General features: G+C 49.4%; 2 protein-coding genes across 3 annotated transcripts; both read left to right on the forward strand.

The window, feature by feature from the left end:
* Window positions 1-2,525: 2,525 nt before the first annotated feature.
* Window positions 2,526-12,849, forward strand: LOC142035699 (perilipin-3-like). Its single transcript, XM_075038042.1, has 8 exons — window positions 2,526-2,561; window positions 7,640-7,716; window positions 8,182-8,377; window positions 9,008-9,090; window positions 9,416-10,346; window positions 10,784-10,983; window positions 11,169-11,297; window positions 11,390-12,849. Exons 2-8 carry the CDS (start codon window positions 7,657-7,659, stop codon window positions 11,945-11,947), a joined length of 2,157 nt encoding a protein of 718 aa, XP_074894143.1. The 5' UTR covers window positions 2,526-2,561; window positions 7,640-7,656; the 3' UTR covers window positions 11,948-12,849.
* A 243-nt stretch (window positions 12,850-13,092) lies between these two features.
* On the forward strand, window positions 13,093-17,309 carry TICAM1 (TIR domain containing adaptor molecule 1). 2 transcript variants are annotated; one of them, XM_075038040.1, is made up of 2 exons: window positions 13,093-13,637; window positions 14,647-17,309. In XM_075038040.1, exon 2 carries the CDS (start codon window positions 14,841-14,843, stop codon window positions 17,013-17,015), a length of 2,175 nt encoding a protein of 724 aa, XP_074894141.1. In that variant the 5' UTR covers window positions 13,093-13,637; window positions 14,647-14,840; the 3' UTR covers window positions 17,016-17,309. The 2 variants fall into 2 exon arrangements, with proteins under 2 accessions (XP_074894141.1, XP_074894142.1); XM_075038041.1 differs by lacking the exon at window positions 13,093-13,637 and adding an exon at window positions 13,918-14,395.
* Window positions 17,310-20,376: the final 3,067 nt, after the last annotated feature.

Below are 20,376 nucleotides of genomic sequence, written 5' to 3' on the forward strand. Positions count from 1 at the left end.
CAGAGACAAATGTTGCAAAAACTCTTCTCAGCAGTGCAAGTGGTAAAACAAGAGGCAAAAGCCACAATTTGTAGCTGGAGAAGTTCAGAGTGGACATTAGGAACTGCTTCTTCATTAGGAGCGTGATGCAATACTGGATCCAATACCCACAGAGGCTGTGTGAGATCTCCATCCCTGGGAGCTTTTCGAGACTCAGCTTGACAAAGCCCATGGCTGACCTGACCTGGCATTGCTAATACTCCTGTCTTCAGCAACAGGTTGGACTACCTGACCTCCAGAGGTCTTTACAGCCAATGACTCCATGATAAGTCTGATTAAGGAGGGGGATTCCTTCTAACCTTAAAGCTGAGAAGTGATAATTGTCCACATTTTTGTCAGCTTAACAGCACATTTTCAAAAACCATTGACAATCTCCTGCTCCCACTGCCTTCATGGCTTACTGTGGACAATACAGAAATGAGACCCAAGGACTCCTGCATTCACTGGCCAAAAACAAGGTGACTCAATCAGTTTAATAGCTTTAGAAGACTTCATACAATTCTTACCTGTGCCTCAGTTTCCTCCCCCACTGATGTTGAAAACAGACAACAGGAAGCTTAATTGATGGTTTCAAACCAGTTTTTGAGATCTGAAGATGAAAAGGCACAAATGGAAAAGCAAAGCGTTAACTAAAATTTTCATTATTTGTTATTGCTATTAAGAAGCCCAAACTTCCCCCAGGCAGTCTCAGAGTTCTGCATTGCTGGGCCCTCTGCAAGTATAAAAATAAAAGGCAATCCCTATCTTGAAAATCACAGCAAACTTGAGAAGCAGTGTATTTCACCATCATCTATTTGCTGTAGCCAGGCAAAGGCTGAGAGTGGGAGAGCATGTCTTACTCCTTGCGTAGTTACAGCACCCATGCTGCAGGGTAGGAGAGATTTGCCAAGAAAATGTCATGGCTAAGTGATGTTTTCAGATCACAGACACCATGTCCTGCTTCTCTGGGGCTTCTTGACAATGTCTGTGACGCCATGGACCAGCCCAAGAGCAGCTGTTGCTGTGCTGAGCCCCACCACCCATGCATGGACTTTCCAGCTGTGCTACTGGCTGCTAACGCAGCTGCTCTTTGGAAAAAGCCAAGCACAAGCTGCCTGCTGGCACTGGCTGACCCTGCACGTGCCCACCTGGGGAACAGGTCCTCCAACCTGGGGGACAGGGGCTGAATTCCTGCCCCAGCACCCTCTTTCCAAGCAGCTCCAGTGCTACGGTGTCATGGTTTAACCCCAGCCAGCAACTAAGCACCACGCAGCCACTCACTCACTTCCCCCCCACCCAGGGGGATGGGGGAGAGAATCAGAAGGAAAAAGGTAAAACTCATGGGTTGAGATAAGAATAGTTTAGTAGAACAGAAAGGAAGAAACTAATAATGATAGTAATAACAATAATAAAATTACAATAAGAACAAAAGGATTGGAATATACAAAACAAGTGATGCACAATGCAATTGCTCACCACTCGCTGACCAATGCCCAACTAGTTCCTGAGATGCGATCCCCCTCCGGCCAACTCCCCCCAGTTTATGTACTGGGCATGATGTCACATGGTATGGAATATTCCTTTGGGAGTTTGGGTCAGCTTTCCTGGCTGTGTCCCCTCCCAACTCCTTGTGCCCCTCCAGCCTTCTTGCTGGCTGGGCATGAGAAGCTGAAAAATCCTTGACTTAGTATAAACATTACTTAGCAACAACCGAAAACATCAGTGCGTTATCAACATTCTTCTCATACTGAACCCAAGACACAGCACTATACCAGCTACTACAAAGAAAATTAACTCTATCCCAGCCAAAACCAGGACATACAGCTAAACCCAGTCTGAGGACGTCTTTCACATCCCCACTGTGGACGGCGGGCAAGGCCCACGCTTGAATCCGTGTCCCTAGCAGCACAGACACACCTTTGCCAGCAGGTCTTTGCTCCGGTGTTTGCAGGAATAGCTCACTCTCTGGCCAGGCCTTTCTTGGCTCCCAGAAGCAAGGCAGTGCATTTGGGTCAACGTGGTGGCAAGCAGGATGAGGCGTGCAAGAGCAGGGGAACAGGAGCGGTGCCTGCAGGCTGCTGGGCTGAGCCCATTTCGCAACCGTGGGACAGATCTCCGTAGACTTCCAGCGCCTGTGTCCCTCAGCACCCCGCCATGCCGGGGTGTGTGTGGGGGGTGCATCCCTCTCCACAGCACGGCCCCCAAGGCCAAAGCGCATGGGGACGGGTGACCTCCATAAGGGCCCTCTGGGACACCCCGACAGGTATGTCCCTCGGGGGGGGAGGACAAACAGCAGGACCCCCACCCACCCCACGGCCATCAGGTCCCTGGACGGACCCCCCCAAGCCCCTCACCTGCCTCCCTCACCCCGCCCCACAGACACCGCCCGCCCCTCCCCTCTCCCATCCCCTCCCCATTGGCCAGGCCAGCACCTGCAGCATTCCGATTGGCTCCCTCAGCTGCTCATCGGGCCCTTGGGGTATTTATGTGGGGCGAGGCCCAGCATTCCCCATCCTGTCAGCGCTGGGGAGCGGAGGTGGCAGGTAAGGTGGGGCTGGTGGGGAGGCGTTTGTGGCTTGGAATGGGGGGAGAGGGACTCCCCAAAGTTGTCCGTTGCTTCCCCAGGGGCTCTGCAGCCCCTGGCCTCGGGTGGTTTTTTGCAGCCTTCACAGGGATGGAGGGTGAAGGCTGGGTTTGGAGCTGGCTCATCCCTAGAGGCCTCGGCTCCTGGCCCTGGGGAGCACTGGGGCTAAAAAATGTACCTGCTGAGGGGCTGTGTTCCCCCAGCTGTGCTCACGGGGCTTTTCCAGCTCCTGGGGAAAGCGGAGAGCTGTGTGTTATGTCTCTGCAGCTTTCCCCCATCTGTGGGTGGGGGGGTGTCTTGGCTTTTTGAGGCCAAAGGTGACACCATACAGAGTCGTGCTGCATCTGCTGTGCTTTGGGGAAGAGCTGAAAGGCTTTGAATTCTTCCCTAAACGCTTCTTCCTAGCCCTGAGGTGACTTCTTGGTAATGCTATGGGTCTCTGATCTGTGATTGAGCACCTTTGGGTGTGAAAGCTTGTTTCTGATTATCATCTGGTGAAGATCAAAGCTGTGTCAGGGGGGCTGCAGGAGGTGGCTCTCCCACCCAGCCACACAGGGACAGCGTGTGACGTGCACCCTGGACAACACTGCTGACTTGTGTCGACGTTTTGGGAAGCGGTATGTGCTTTGGGGGGCAGATGGATCAGTTGGGCATTCTCTTCCTGTTGACAGTGCTGCCAGACCTGCCTGTAGCTATTTCACATGATTATTTGGTGTAGGCATGATAATGGTGTTAACAAAGGGGGCGGCCCGAGTGACAAGGTAACTTTCTTGCTCAAGAGCACTGTCTTTCTGCAGACGGAGGCTGCAGTCATGCATGGCTCTGCCAGCTTGCTGGAGGGAGCACTTAGCAAACTAGCTTAGTGTTTGTCAAGGCTAACAGGATTCTTAAATGTGGTTGCGATTACCTGAAACTGTAGTTTCATGTATGGCTGTGAAGGACTTCAATTACTGAAGCCGGTTCTGCTGAAACTTCCAGATGAAAATGTGTGTTAAAAAGCAAGCAGCATGCTGCTTGCTCTGCAAGTTATAGCTTCTGTCTGAAACTGAGTCTGTCCTCATGGAAAAACTGGTAAATGGAAAGTACTGGAAAGCCCAGAATCTGTTTTAATTAAACTCCCTCTCTTTCCTAAAATACATCCAAATTCTCATAGCTTGGATAGCTTATATACTCACTGTTCCAAGGAGTTACTGACCTAGTAATGGGCCACTGGCTGTGGTACCTAATTTCCATTGGAAGTGGGGGGGGGAAACCTGCCCTCCATCTGCAAAAGTGGCTTTAATCTTTGAGGTTCCCTAATGCTGATGACTTTTCCAGAAGGGTTAGATGGGCATCTCTGCCACCAATTCTGGAACTAATGTCTGAAGGTCAAAGCTGAAAATCATCTCATCCTCCTCCCAAAACTAACCCTGCCCTCAGAGTACTTGCAAACAACTCCCTTGGCTGCGGGCAGTGCCATTTCCCACTGCAGCAGACATCCTGTGACCCAGTTCTGCTGACTGCATTTATGGGTACTGGGGTATCAGTGGCAAATCTCAAAGAATGTAAATAAGTGCTTTAACCACAAATTAATACCTTTGCCCAGATTGGCCTGCCCTGCTCATATCTAAAGCACTAAATTTAGCTTTGTTTTCCTAAATGGTCATTAAGGAATTGCCAGTTAAGCTATTGAACCAGGCACGCTAGCTATGGCTCAATCTGTCTTTCCAAGGTAAAACACATTTGGAAAGGAGAAAAAAACCACATTTGGAAAGGAGAAAAGCTTCCTGAACAACAAGATCCTACCTCTCTGTCTGCAGGACAATGTAACAGCAGGCTATCTTCATGGGGCAGAGCTTCTTTCCACAGGAAAAATAAAAACTTTGCACAAGTTAAAGAACTAGCTTTATGTATGCTGGTCATTGTCAGAGTGACAGAAATCAAAGGCGGTGCTTACCCCAGCAGGAAAGTACTTGCTCTTCTGCCAGGCTAGCATGTTGCACTGGCTGTGACAGTCCGAGGCAGGGAAAATGGGTAGCAGTTTGGGTGCCATTGCCCTTGCCATTTCACTGAGCTGAGACTTGTGCCAAATTGGGCAATCATCAGCAGTTAAGCTATTGTGCCATGCTAGAAACGTGCACTGAAGAGTTTCATCTTTCTGAAACTACCCATTTCAAGAACTTTCTCCAGCAGTGACCTAATAATTTCTGATGTACCAATGGTATGAAATCATCTGATCATAATTTTCATACAAAGCAAACTGTAACCAAAGCAAACAGTGATGCTGTTTGTGCTTTTCTGCCTGGTGGTTCCCATGCACGGGGTCTGCCTGCTGGGATTCCCACTTGCAACTATGCTGGCTTGAAGCTGTGCCTTTCTCCAAAGGATTCTGAAACAACTGACCCAGAGTTGCTAAGCACTGTGCTTTCCTCCACTCTCTGAAGTAAAACAAGGTCTGTTTTGCACTTTTGTAGGGAAGAGACTAGAAAGAGAAAATAAAACCATACTGTGAGCTCGTGAAGACATGCCCATACAACAAATACTGGTGTTTGCAACGCATGCCGATTCCTCCTACACAGAGGAAAGCAAATGATGTTCTAATGTGACTGTGCTGCAAGGATTGTCACTGACACAGCTGCACCCATAATTAAGATGGGCTCCTAGTACTTCAGAGGTTGATTCTAACCTTGCACTAGTTTTTACATCAGCCAAGGATTTACTCCTGACTTATGCTAGCATACTAGAGTCCTTTCCTCCTTTTTTTTTTTGCTGTGGTGTGCCTCTGTGTGCTAACCCTGACACCAAGGTCAGTAAGACACTCTGCAGTTTGAGGTTTTTTCCTACCTGTCTAGAAGTAAAATAACTGAGCAAAGGGGTTGTTTGTAATGGTATTGAAATAGTTGTGCTTTGCCCCATGACAGGGCTGCAGACTTATTCAGCCTACTTGGCTTCAAAAAAACCAACAAACTTGCCCTGAAGCAGAGCAAGGCGAACAACCACTAACTGAGCAAACTCTGTGGACTTTGGGACTGAGACTTTATGTTCAAGCCCTGCTTTTCTTTGGAGCAGTTTTCTAGAAGTTCTCCCAGGCTGATAAAGTTCAAGCCGTATTTTCGCTGTGCTGTTAAATGGGGCAGCCCCCCAGGCAGGGTGGTTACCAGGATTGTGCAGAAGTGCGCTGGCTGGATCTGGGCTTCTTGCTTGAGAGGCTGGAGGTCCCAACTTTTGTGACAACTTTTGCAACAACTTTTGCTGCAGACATGTAGCACTCTGCATCCCTGCCTTGTTTGAATCTCACTAAAATGCTGACTAATTGCATGGTTAATGCAGCAATATTTGATGTCCTGCCAAGTTACCTCCTGAGATGTCCCCCTTAGCTCTATCCATGGTTGTTTCACTACTTCTTCCCCAGCTCTCTGTTCCTGTTTCCACAGCAAAATAAAAACCTTACACAAGTCAAAGAACATAAGAAACAAGACAATGGCCTCTGTCACAAATCAGATGGCAAATTTTTTTGGTAGAATCTGCCAGTGAGCCTGGAGCAGCAGTGCTTGGCTTGGGAATCCGGTTAGTGAGGAATTTTGGTTTGGGGGTTTTTCATTGGAAAATGCCATAGCAATTCTAAGAATAGGAATTAACTGGCAAGGGAGAGAAAAGCAGACACTGCACTGAAGAGCAAATATGCTGAAATCCCTGCTGTGCCTGACTAAGGCTGAGAAGTAATCCTGGATTTATCGCACGATACTGGAGTGTCCAGATACCGACCTAGGTCTATGCTGGGGATGCCAATACACATTCAAGATATTGCATCACTTTTATACTTCTTTTTATACTTCTTTAATCCCATTATGTAACGAGAATACTTCTGAGACTTGGTTTCACAGGAAGTGAGGAGGGATTTCCTGCCTAGCTGGTTAGTAGGATGGGAAGGCAAGTTTCAAGGTAGCCAGAATGCTGCAGCTGCGAAACCTGGCTCATGCTTCTAGGAAAACTTTGAAGGATTTTCATATCCTTCCCAGAGCTGTGAGACTGCCAGTGTTGCTGGAGTTACCAGTGGTGGGGAAGCTGATAACAAAGTTCCTCACTATGAGCACAGGCATAGTGGAATGACTCAGATGACTCTCATCTCAATGTCCTTTGCAAAGGGTACTTCAGAGGAGAGGGGCTATAAACTCCAGACACTTTTCAAGAAGGTAAAATATGCCTATTGCTGTTTCAGCATCTCTGTTCAGTCTCTGGCCCTGACACCTTTCTGGAGGAGAGCTGAAGTCCTGCCAGTCTCTTCCTCCCCCTCAGAGGAAAATGGATTAAGCCATCGCAAAACCATCTCTACTTCAGACAAAGTGGGTGAAAACTGAGGGCTTTACCCCCTTACAGGGTATTAAACAAGTTCAGGCAGTGTTTTTTTTATTTAAATATTTCTAATTTTAAACTCCATTATTAAACTATTTGAGCTTGTCTTGTTTTGAAAATTAAAACTAAAAAATTACTTATACTACTGTTGTAACAAGCCCTGCTGCAGCTGCATTTCAGCAGGACTTGTTAGAAGGACAGCAATGTCATGATCGAGTGAGACAACATTCAGTGATTCCCACTGTTAGCCCTGCTTCTGCAGGGTGCATCTTTCCGTCAAGTGTTCCAGTCCTTGGCCAGCAAAGAGCCTGTGTAGTGGGAAGCTGAACCAGAAGTATTTCTAACAGAGAAAATGCATGACATGCAAGATAGTTCTCACCCACTTCTAACCTGCAACTTTGAAGCCAGTCAAATGTTATCAGCAATAAAATAAGTACAATGGTTATTTAAAGTATTTGGCTGTTTGGGGATTGAGGGAGGTGACTGGGTGGTACAGTCCTTGTCCTGCATAAATATTTGCACATCATAAATCATGGAGTCTCAAATATATTCATACCCTTGCAAGAAAGATTAGTGATGTCACTCTAATATTCCTAGGACATGCGGAATGATGGATCCCAACTTTGCCCTCTGCTTTTCACTAATTTTACTAAAACTTTAATTCACTGAAGGAAATTGTTGTACTCATGCTGTTTTTCCTTTCAGCTGCAGTTGAATTCAGTATGGCATCAGAAAAGACCACAAAAAAAGATCTGCTAAATGCGGAGGAACAGCAGCAAGCGGTAGGTGGCAGGACAGCTAGTACTCTAACGTGCAACAGTTAAACTATCTGCTGACAGAAATGCTGATAAACTAACTTTGGTCAGCACCTCAAAACCAGGCTGAGAGTAGCAGAAAGATTAACTGTATGAACAGAAGCTAACTTTTTTGCTCAAGAGAACTTCAGGGCTGGCTCAAGTAATGCAAGTAATTCTGAAACATGAGCTCTTACAGGTCCTATTTCCACATCTGGGTTTGATGCTGAAACTCAGTGTGACTCAGAATTCATGAGCCCAGAGCTTGAATTTTCAATCCTGGCTTGTTGCTGACTTGCTAGTGGTCTTTGGATGAGTCCCTTCAACTCTTAGTTTAAGAATGATGAGGAGCTAGACTGGATGTCCTCTTAGGACCTTTCTGGATAGACACATGGCTTGTACTCACTCAACAGCTTGAGGTAGATCTCTAATGTCACTTCTCTTGGGTTTTAGAGTGCTGTCAATCGGGTAACCAGCTTGCCCTTGCTCAACTCTGCGTTCAACCTGGTCTCATCTGCCTACAACTACACCAAGGAGACACATCCTTACCTCAGTGGTGTCTGCAGTGTGGCTGAGACTGTGGCTGCTGTCGCAGTAGGTAGCGTGGTTGGTGGGGCACAGCCCATCCTGAACCAACTTGAGCCACAAAGTAAGTGAAAAGGCTGGAGTGACCCTTTCTACACAGAGGAATAGGTGGGGAGGGGAGTTTCATGTGCCTGTTGGGTGATATACATTTCCTGTAGCACATTGTTCTAGTTAATTGTAGCACTGAGTCTTCCACTCAGCAGTCCCAGCTGCTCAATGAACCCACTGAATTTCATGGACATGAAACTGTTGGTAGAGGAAACAAAGTTTGGCCTCTTGTCTGTGGTTTCTTTAAGTCACTAAGCAAAAACTCCCTGCTCTTTCTCCACCACTCCCAGTTATGAGCATCCCAACTGGCAGTAGCAGTGTCCATCTTGGATATAGCTCAGTCTGTCTCATCCCAACACTTTTCAACCCTTTAAACCAGTCACCCTACCCACTAGGGGCAAGTATTACACTTCAGTTTGAGCAATGTGCTGCCAATAGCTAGCAAGCTGGGAAGGCAAAATGGAGACTACTTGAACCTGCCAAATTGTAGGGTTTGTTCACTTTTTAACAAAACACACACACCCCATCCCAGAATGGTGGTGACTTTTTTGGCTTGCTTTCATGAGTGTATCCTGAATTGGCCATTGTAGGGTCAAAAACCCCTCTCCAAATTGAAGAATAAACTGGTACCTCTTGTCTTTTCTAGTTGCACTTGTAAATGAATATGCCTGTAAAGGACTGGATCAACTGGAGGAGAACTTGCCTTTCCTTCAACAGCCAGCAGATAAGGTAAAGTAAAGGCTTTTCCTGGGGAAGCCATGACTTGATGTCTTGCTTGATGGAACTGTTATGGGTACAGAAGAATACGGGGAAATAAATTTCAGCTGCTTCATCAGGTCAGTCCCTGGTATGGGCTAGAGGAAGCACTGCAAGCTAATGAAAGCTGGAGAGATGCTTTTAGCATGTGCAAGTGAATATGTCCACGTAAATATAGGTGTACTGACTTCCCCAGCTCCCCCACAAGACTGCAAGCACAATTTAGCCATATGGAAAAGCTACTTCAGGGAGGGAAAACCGATTTAAAAAAACAAAACTTTCCCTCTCCTTGTTGTAGGTAATCTCAGACACCAGGCAGCTGGTTTCCACCAAAGTGACATCTGCTATGGATGCTGCCTGTGAAGCAAAAGAAGCAATGGCTGATAAAGTGACTGAAGCTGTGGGCCTCACTAAAAATGTTGTTGGGGACAGTGTCAAGCTGACTAGGTCAATGGTCGCCTCCACTGTTAACAGTGCTGTGGAGGCTGCCCAGGGTGCCAAGGACCTCGTGACTAACAAGGTGACAGAGGCAGTAGACCTCACTAAACACATGGTGGAAGACAGTATTGGACTGACCAAGTCTGCAGTTGCTTCTACTATCGTCAATGCTGCGGAGGCTGCCCAGGGTGCCAAGGACCTTGTGACTAACAAGGTGACAGAGGCAGTGGATCTCAGTAAACACATTGTGGAGGACAGCGTTGGACTGACCAAGTCTGCAGTTGCTTCTACTATTGTCAATGCTGTGGAGGCTGCCCAGGGTGCCAAGGACCTTGTGACTAACAAGGTGACCGAAGCTGTGGACCTCAGTAAACACATTGTGGAGGACAGTGTTGGACTGACCAAGTCTGCAGTTGCTTCTACGATTACTGCTGCTGTAGGGGCTGCCCAGGGTGCAAAGGATCTTGTGACCAACACAGTGACTGAAGCAATGGACCTAACCAAAGGGGCTGTTCAGGATGGTGTTGAGAAGACCAAATCAGTGGTCACTTCTACAGTCAATACAGCTCTGGATGCTGCATATGGCACCATAACTAGCAAAATAAATACAGCTTTGGAGCAGAGCAGAGAGGCTATCCAGGAGGGTGTGGAGAAGACTAATTCAGTGGTGACCAACAGCATAAGCAAAGCCAAGGCAGTGAGCCAAGCAGTGGCAGGTGGTGTGGAATCTGTCCTGGGTATATCAGAAGATCTGGTGGATCAGTACCTCCCGATGACAGAGGAGGAACTAGGTGAGAAAATGCTTAGTTGGCGGTTGTAAATGCAAATCCTTTCCCACATGACTAGAGAGCACCTGACTCTGCAAGACCCATCTTCTGAAGTAGACAGGTAGCTCTGAATTTGTCACCAAGTTGGCTGTCTGTCAACACTGACTTGCCACATGGTATGGGACAGAGTTCAAGCATTTGCTAGCTGGTCCTTGCCCATCAGCCTCAAGGCAAATAAACACGTGGGTGCCTGCTTCAACCTATCTGTCAAGTCTGCTTATCTGAAGAGAACATACTGAGCAGGGACTAGCCTACCTTTAATATCTGAGCAACTACAAACCTCTACTGCTTACACAGAAAGCTTCAGCCTTCATATTTTTTAATGGGTGATCTTGCCTCTTCCCCCCCCTTACAGCTGCGGGAGTGGAGCACAGCTGCATCTCTGTTCTTCTTTCCTCCAGGTAAACTGGCCACCACTGTGGAGGGATTTGGTATGGCTTCTGTGGAGGAGCAGAAACAGCAACAGAGTTACTTTGTGCGTCTGGGTTCCCTCTCTAACAAAGTCCGCCACCGAGCCTACCAGCACTCCTTGAACAAAGTGCAGCGCATTAAGCAAAGCACCCAGGATACTCTCTCACGACTACAGCTGGCAATAAAACTGGTACAAACATGCTTTTTCCTCTTTCCTCCTGTCTGTAGTCTTCCTGCCCTACTATCCAGATGGAAGCTCTTCCTCCATTCTGTACCAGCTGCATGTCATCTTGGATCCCTCCCTGGGAGGGAAGCACTTGTGCTTCTCTGATTGTGTGCTTGCAATACAGCTCTTCCTCTCATTTTTCCCATCAGATTGAATCTGTGAAAAAGGAGGTTGGCCAGAAGCTTCTGGATGGGCAGGAGAAGCTCCATCAGCTGTGGGTGGACTGGAGCCTGACCCAACCCAAAGGAAACCAAGTTAAAACTGCCTCCCAAGCAGAGGTATCCCTAGAAGGGCATATTTAATCAGGCCTCTTGTGGATGGTGTACACCTCATCTGCCCTAGTAACTGAGCTATATCTCTTTCCCAGCAGGTAGAGTCACGGACTCTAGCTATGCTGCGTATCATCACCCAGCAGCTACAACCTGTTTATGAGAATCTGAAAGCCAGCATCCAAGGCCTTCCCAGCAACATCCAAGAAGCTGTGTATCAGGCCACTCGAAATATCCACAAGCTCCATAGTTCTTTTTCCAGTGCTATGTCTTTTCAGGACCTCTCCCCCACCACCCTGACCCAGAGCCAGGACTGTGTGGCAGAAGCCCGAAGGTCCCTCGATGACTTGTTTGAGTATGTAACTCAGAACACCCCTCTAAACTGGCTTGTGGGTCCCTTCAGGGCAATAGCTAAAGTGTCACAGGATAGCAGAAAGCAGAAGAAGAAAGCTTTGGTGACTGATATAAAATCACCTATGCTAGACAAAGCTCCATTGTCAAAGGAGGTGGCTAAGACACCCGAAGAGCCAAAGGGAGCAAACAGGATCCTGGGGGAAGGGTGTGAAGTGCTAGAGAAGCTGGAGGAGAAAGAGAAAGACACAGAGGTGGCACTGGCTGCAAAGGAGATAAAAACTAATGCACCAGAGGAAGATCTCTGAAGAATTCCAGCTATTCTGGCCAAGGCTCCCTGGCTAGAACAGCATTTAATCTTTTAATTGTGTGTCCAACTGCCAGTTGTGCCAAGACTGCTTCCTGCTCTCTCCCTGTCCCAGGCTGAGTTTACAGTAAGATGTAGTTTGCATGGAGACTTGATAACCAAGGTGGGGTGATTTACTATTTTTTTAAATCATGCTGCTGCACTGAAAGGCAAGATAGGGACCTATACTACAGCTTTTTAAGTCAGCCCAGCTGTATGTGTGAATGGCTAATTCTTGCTGAGACAAGTTGTGGGAGAGAACTGGTCTCAACTGATTTTTAATGTTGGATTTGTTTTTAATTCATCCAAGCTGCAGAGATCGAGAGGATGATGTGCTTGACCTTTGATACCATTTCCCTCCTTCTACAAGTTTAAAAATATGTGTTACAGACATGACTTCCTTTCTGCATGTTGTGCTTCCGGAGAGGCTCAGCCCTGCAGCAGACCACGAACAGCTGGGGGCAGGAGGCTGCTTCTCCAGAAGACACTTCTCTTTATGGATCAGCCAAACACTTTTTCTTTCATAGAGAAACACTTAGCAAGGTAGGATTATCTTTCCTAGTCATATAAATGACTTCAGCGATCTTCTGTTTGTGTCTAAGTAACTCCATGCATGAAACCTTTTGCAGCCATTAAGAAGGTGGCAAATGAGGCAGCTTTTTCCAGGAGTTACTCTGCCATGCTAATGGGATATCCTGTTACTAAAATAGGGGAGATAGGTACTGGTTATTTTCCCAGCAAACAATCCTTTGTAATCATTTCTAAGGTAACTTATTTTGGTAACTTATGTCCTGGTGTGGTCCCTGTGCTAAGGCTGGAATAATGGCAAGCAGACTTCAAAATAAAGTGTGACCTGTATTCAAAGAGATGTCTGTTTCTTGTGTATATCTAAAGCTGCAGTGTTACGTTCTCTGCTTAGACTTTAATGCTTGCATTTAACAAATCACTTCTCTGAACAACTTGCATGTTCCCTGACCTTGCTGGAGGAAGAAAAATAAATGTTTTCGGCAGGTCCCATGTTCTGCCTCAGTCTTAAGCAGAAAAGCATCGTTGCTGTTTTGTCCCCAAGACTTCTGAGGTTCAGCTGCACCTGTACCGCTCCTGCTCTCCTCAGCCCTTAGGTTTCTAGCCCCGCTCACGCTAACCCGGCCACTTTACAGAGGTAATGCCAGCGGTCTCTCACTAGAGGGAAACTTCGTTTCCGCACCCAGTCTACCCTCACCAGCTCGCCTTTAATACCTTCAGGCGCTCCCGTGGAGGACACCAGCTACCTGCAGACGGTGCCCGGGGCTAGCGCACCGCTGGGCTTCTCCTCTACCCCCGGCCCTTTTCGGGGGAGAGAGGCGACAGCTCACCCGGACCGAAACGCTCCTACCACGGACACCCGAGTCCCGCTCCGCACCGGCCACCCCCGAGGGGCTCCCGGCCGCCCTCGGTGCTCGGCCGCCCTCGCTCCGCCCCGCTCCGCCCCGGCGCTGCCGGCCGGGTCTCGCCTCTTCCTCGTGTGCCAGCGGGGCGGGCGGCTCCCGCGGCCCCCGATCGTCCCGCTTTCGCCTGCCCGGCCCCGGGCCCCGGGACGAGCGGGCCCCGGGACGAGCCGGCTCCGCCTGCGCCGAGGCGGGGGGAGGCCGGCGAGCAGGACCGGCCCGGAGGTAGGCTGGCCCCTTCCTTCCCTTCGCCGCCGAGGGAGGGTGGAGGAGCCGGGGAAGGAGGAGGGGGGGGGAAGCGGTTCCCGCAGGGCCCGGCCGAGGAGGCGAGGCCGAAGGGCTGCGGGCGGGCGGGGAGAGGCAGCAGAAAGCCGGGAGGGGAGCGGGGCGTTGCGGTGAGTCAGCGGCGAACGGCCGAGGTCCGGCCGGCCCTTCCCGGCTGCCGCCGTTTCACTGAACCGGAGGTTTTTCATGAGAGCCAGCCACTTCCTCAGGCTCGGCGTGAGCTCGTTCATTAGGCAATCAGAGGATTTTCATGAGATGGGAAAAAGCAATTTGAAATTGTAAACTTTCCCCGGTTGAGAGCTATTTTGGGACGTTTGCTGGTGCTCCCTTTAAATAGGGAAAGTTTTCCACCAGGCTCAGTCGGTGCCTGCGAGCCGTGTCCCTCCCGGCTGGGCTCTCCGGGCACCCGCTCCTCCGCTCGGACAAGTTCTGCTGTTTAATTTAGCCCCGGTCAGAGGCCTTTGGTGAGTGCAAGGGTTTAGCAGGGCTCAGGGTTTAGATGTGGATGGAGATACAATGTCCACAATTACATTAGGCAGCCTGAGGGAGGATGCCTCTGGGTTATCAACCCTCCTGGCACCAGCAATTTGAATGGGCTTCCTCTAAGCGCGCTTTATTCCTCGACCGCCCGTCACAAGGAGCCTGCGAGGGCCCTGGAACCAGCTGCCTGGAGGAGACGGACGCTTGGATTTACCTAAGTACATTATTAGTTCAGCAATTATTTCAAAACAGTTGTAATTAACATGAAATGAAGGCAAAGAACGTGCTCTTTCCTTAATAACAGAGTTGGAATAATGCGTGGAGCGCTGGCAGATCTGCAAGCACTGAGTGGATGCAAAAATACTTGAGAGCTGTGAGGGAGAGCCTGGGAGCGCTGCAAGCCTTGTGAGGACCCCCCCCAGCTCCCCACACTGCTATTTCTGAACGTCGCACTGTGTTCTTTTCACAGGTTCTTCAGGACAGAGATACCCTGGTTCTGAGCTGAGCCCCTGAGCAGCAAACAGCTTTCGCTTGTGCGGTACATGAAGTGCGACCAGGGCATCACAGAGTACCACAGGGAAACAAACCTCCGCTCCGAGTGCTGTAATATGCTTTTTCCATCCATGCTGTGTCAGTCCATCGTCTGGGCCACCAGCTGATGAGATGGCACAGAGCGCCAAGCTCCAGCCAAGCTTTGAGGACATTTTTAGTGTTCTATCTCAGATCCCACAAGATAAACTCCTTAGCCTCAAATATAAACTGAAGCACTTGATATCTGGGCCCAGCAGCAAATTACTGCGAGCCATGGTCCTGCTTACTCTGGGGCAAGAAGTGGATGCAAGAATTTGTTTGGATGCCTTGGGAGATAACCGGGCAGCCCAGTATGTCCACCAGACCAAACTGGGTGCTACAGGAGTGCAGGAAGATGGGGAGGATTTGCAGCCTCCCCAGCTGGATGCAGGTGCCATGGCGCTTCTGGCACAGATCTACTCAGTGTTGGCGGAGGAAAAACTGTGCAGTCATGAAGCCGTGGACAGAGCCCGCCAGGCTGCCACCGAAGCCTGCAATGCCAGCAAGGAAACTCAGGGGGACACACTCAACAGCATCCCACCTGAGGACCAGGAAAAACATGGCTCTGCTGTCAGCATGGGCCCAGGTGACAAATTTCAGACGCTGAGCTCTGACAGGGGATTTCTCCAGCCAGCCAGCCCAAACTACGTGGTGAGAAGTTCTCCAGTGCAGATTGGAGGCAACTCAGACCTTTCAGGCCCACGGACCTTGCGGTCCTTGGAGAGTCCCTCTTTCCCCAGTTGCTTGGAGATCAGTGCGTCACCAACAGTTGTTTTTCACACCCAACCTTCTTCCCACGAGCGTGTCCCCCAGCCCAGCCGGCTGTGCAAAGGGAGCACCAGCAGTGCTGGACAGCCTGACGGGGACAGACAAAGCTGCGGCCTGCAGGAAACAAGCTGGACCAGCAGACCCAACTCTCATCCTGGGCAGGACACGGGTGCCCAAGTCCCCCGACCGGAGAAGGTTCTGCAGGTCAGTTCATGTCGTCCGACTCCCCCTATTCCTGAAACACAGCTGCCCACAATGGGTGCTGTGAACCAACCTGTCGAAAGTAGTGATGTTTCCAGCACAGTGGCAGCAGAACCTCATACACCAAAAGAAAACACAGACAAAAAGCAAGATGAAAAGCAATTACCTACGGGTCTTCGTGACTCAAGAGCTACAGTGGATACTGGTCCTGCCCACATGTCCATGGAGGACTCCCATGTTCCAGCAGCCATTCCTTCTAACGCTGCACCTACTTCCATTTCAACCTATTCCCTACCTCCTCCTACCTATTCCTTCTCCTCCACCCTTCCCCGTCCTCTTCAGGGAGCTCCTTCCAACTTATCATATCCCACTCCCCTTCACTCATCCCCCTCTCCAGCCTGGCCTCCTCCTCTTCAGACTGTAGAACCAGTGCCCACATCAGAGCCAGGCGGGGGAAAGTTCTTCACTTTTGTTGTCCTGCATGCTAGCCAAGATGAGATTGTTGCCCATCGGGTCAAGGACCTGCTGGAGAACATGGGGGTTCCCAATGGTGCCACACTCTGTGAGGACTTCTTCATTGCCGGACGCAGCCATCTGACTTGCTTCCAGGATGCTATGGAAAACTCTGCTTTCATCATCCTTCTGCTGACCAAGAACTTCCCATGCGACCTGTGTATGTTTCAGACAAACACTGCTCTGATGGAGTCCATCCTGAAACCATCCAAGCGTGACTCAGTCATCCCTTTTGTGCCCAAGGAGAACCCCCTGGAGCGGAGTCAGATTCCCAGCACGCTTGGCGGGCTGATGCCATTAGATGAGAACTCTCCTGGGTTCTCCAGGACAGTGCAGAACACCTTTACCACCAGCAGGATCAATGAGAGGAAAGCCATGTGGGACCTGATTCAGAGAAAGAAACTACAGCTGTATCAGGAACAGTATCAAACACTGCAGAACTTGGCTGCTCTCAACCTTGGCTCCCTTCCCCAGGTGCCTCTGTCAGCAACACGGCTGCAGCTGCTGGGGCAATCACCCCAACAGTGGTGCCCCCCTGCTTCGACTGTCCCTCCTGCCGCATACCCACCTCCACCCGCTGGTCACCCCATGCCCGCTCAGATGGGTCCCCCTCCTTTCCAACCACTTCATCTCCCATCAGGCCACTACAACATGATGCCAGGTCCAAGAGGCATCCCGTCTCTCATCATTCAACATGCTCGAATGGTTCAGATTGGGGATCACAACGTGATGCAGGTAGAAACTGTCACACCAGGTCCACAGGACAGGGAGGAAGAAACCAGGTAGAATGCTTGATCAGAGACACAGCAGGTCAGCCAAGGCCGGAGACACTCACACTTAGTTTCAAACCCTAGATGATAGTGATTCTGCTGAGACTGGGACTATTCTTATTTCACTGTGGGTAAAAGGTACTACTTTCCTGGAGCACAGGGGAAAATGACCTTCTTTTTTGTTGGACAAAAGAGCTTGCAATCTCCTGAGACTGTTTTCCTTGTGCTTATTTTCAAGTAACTAAAAACCATCTTTTCCTGATTTCCTGAGGCTACTGGAAGGTTTTATAAATAAGTTTTAATTAATTTATTTGTGTTTCTCTGGTTCTTTCCTGCAGAATTAGCAAAGGGGCAGTCAGGGATATCTGGAAAACTGTTCTGCATGTCTGCACCTCTGGGGTGGAGGAGGCTAGGAGATGGCACACCGGGGTTCTGTTTCATAATCTGCTGCTGACTAAATCATTTGAGGGAAAATCTTCAGGGGATGCTTTGGGGAGTCGCTGTGGCCCCCTGTGAAGGTGCAAAGCACCACAAGGTCCCACCATTTTCTTCCAGCAGTCCTCTTTGCTTGGGGTTGCAGAGTATCCTCTTGGCCCGTCACACTGATGCCTACTTTGTGTGCATGGTGCACTCCCCTTGCTGCAGGGCACCAGCAGCACCATTTCCCCTAAACCTCTCACATCAGACCCGGGAAGGTTCAGGAAACCAGCTTCACAGACTTCTGAGAGGCTGCAGGCCTCTGTGCTGAGGCATCAAGACATCACTTTGCCCAGTTCCCCTCTGAAACTACAGAGAAAGAAGTTTTTTGTTTGAGAAAAGACAAAATTCCCATGTGCCCCTGGAGACATGGCTTGAAGTATTTTTGTATTTAAGAAAACTCTGTTAATGAACTGAGATTACACACCAGATACAAGGCTAAATAAGAATCTTTACAGTAAAGCTGTGCTGGGGGGGGGGGGCGGGGGGAATACTTAAGGAAGGTGAAACGAGAGGGGGGAAATGTGGAGCAAGACCAAGTAGGCTCCGAGAAGCTGTGTCCACTCCTCTGCTCTTACCTGCTTGTAAAAGGTCAGAGGTGGGACCAGGGCCTGTTGCACAAAGAAGTGTTCCCTACTGAGATAACTCCACCTATTTATGTTATTGCCTTTGAGGAAGAAGTTTGATGATAGAAAAAAACCCAAAAGCAATGAGCAGAGCATTACAGAAGGGGTGCAAAAAGGCCAGGAATGGGGGGAGGTATTCTGCAGGACATCTGGAAGGTATCTACTGAGTATTTAACACAAGGAGGGCATCGGAAGCAAAGCTGCAGACCCTGACAGCTTCTGCTGCGTCCATTTGCCTGCTCTGTCAGTAGAGGTCAGCCCAAAGCCACCAGATGACTAGAAATGGGACTGCTCCAGCTGCGGACCAGAGCCCAGCCAACAGCCTTGAGCTCTAGAGTCAACTTACCCTTCGCCGGGGCCTCCGCAAGCTGCAGGGCAGCGCTCGCCCTACGCCTCACCCTAGGAAGGAGCCCCAGAGCTGCCGAGTCCTTGTAAAGGTAGACCTCGAGAGCCAGTGTGATTGATATGGGGTGGGGGGACCCCGTTTCGGGTATTTCTGCAGATGTGTGTGAGCTCATGTCACTCTGAATAGCTGTCCCAGTACGTTTCAAATGGAGAGGAGCCAACACTGTGTGGTAGCCAAAGCGCAGGACTCCTACAGGCCACCCTGGACCTGGGACTACCCAAGCTGGGCACTCACAGGACCCAATTCTGGATTATAGTCTTTGTCCAAGACCCATCCAAGCCTTACAACCAATACCTGCATAAGACAGACATTACTCAGTCCTTGGAGAAAGGACTGTTCAGCTTACATTAATCCCCTCTCAGGGAACACTGGTTACTGGGCTAAACACTGTCCGATTCTTATTCTTCCACTCTGGCTCAATCTACTTCAAGCTCGTTCTGCACAAAGCACACCCTCCCAAACAAGTACCAGCCTACTAAATAAAGCTCACTGCTGAGACATGAATCCCCAGCATGGAGGAGAAAACAGAACGGGAGTTTCTCCTTAGCCCTGGCTCCTCAGAGAATAGCAGGTAACAGTATAAAGGAGGACAGTCCCCTCCACCTGCCCTGTGTTGAAAGCTGCAATGGCTGCCTTTTTATTTTCAAGCAGCTTACGTCCCTCAGGAGGGGCTGAGGATGTCTCCAGGATGATGCTGGAGAGCCTGGGCACTGACCGGACTTCAGTGCAAGCTCTGGAGCTCCTGGGCACCACCAGATGTAGGAGCTGAGAGCTGATGTGTCCCGACTCTTAAACTGCAACAGAGCGGGTGGCTGTCACAGTTTTGTATTTAAATCCCACAGAATTTCCTCTTAAGAGGCCACAGGTCCTTTCTCATGGATCTGTCCATAAAAGGTGTGTCTGCCTCTCTCCACACCACCTCAAGGATGCTTAGCTCCTCCTGGGCTGAGAACTAGCACAAGACACCAGGCTCGGACAAATCAAAGCCCGCTCTGTCCTGAGCAGAACAAGAACCACATAAAAGCATTCCTATTTAAAAGTTGCCATCAGTTGTTGGCTTCCAGCTTTGAAACAGTTTGGCCTTTAATTTCGAAGGACCCGGTGACAATGGATTAACTCATTTACTCTTTATAGAGTCTGCTGGAATCCTCCAAGTGCTTGGATTCCTTCTATTTCCCTATTTGCTCTCCTTTATGTCACCTTTGTTCAAATAGGTGTTGTGTTACTGCAATTCCTGTCACATTGCAGTTGTTGCTGTGCAGCCACCAGGACAGCCCCTCCCCTTGGGAGAAAACATACACATCACACCTTCCCCAGCTCTTCTCCTTTCTATAAATAAACGTCATGCAAAACTAGTCAACTGGAAGCTGCTCTAGCTTGTAAACAACCTTAACAGAGTCACATCAAGTTTGCTTGGACTGGAGAAAGGGAGAGGGAAAGACATGGCAGCAGACTGTAAAACATTGCAGGGTTGGGGTTTTTTTAAGTTTATTGTGTGTGCAGGGCTGGGAGGCTCAAAGGTTACTGGAAGCAACTTCCACTTAAGAGCCACAGCCCTGTTCTAACCGCAGGTTCACTCTTTGCACATCTGCAAAGCCCTCTCTGCTGTTGCTTACCCTGGAAAGGGAACTTTGCCACCAGTGCCTTGTTTTCACCAAGAGAATGCACCCGTGCCTGTGACCCCGTTCTTCCCCAGTTTCTCTGTGAACCTGGAACACAGTATCCCCATCTTTATGCTCTAGGCCACTTTCTTTGTGAACACTGATCTGATGGCATTAGGAGGCTCCGAAGATGTCCATAGAAGGGCACGAGCAACTGGCTCCAGGAAAAGCCCAGTGAATTTCTCACCACTTCTGCATTTCTAAAGA

This window comes from Buteo buteo, chromosome 10 (assembly GCF_964188355.1).
Source record: "Buteo buteo chromosome 10, bButBut1.hap1.1, whole genome shotgun sequence".
NCBI classification, from domain to species: domain Eukaryota; kingdom Metazoa; phylum Chordata; class Aves; order Accipitriformes; family Accipitridae; genus Buteo; species Buteo buteo.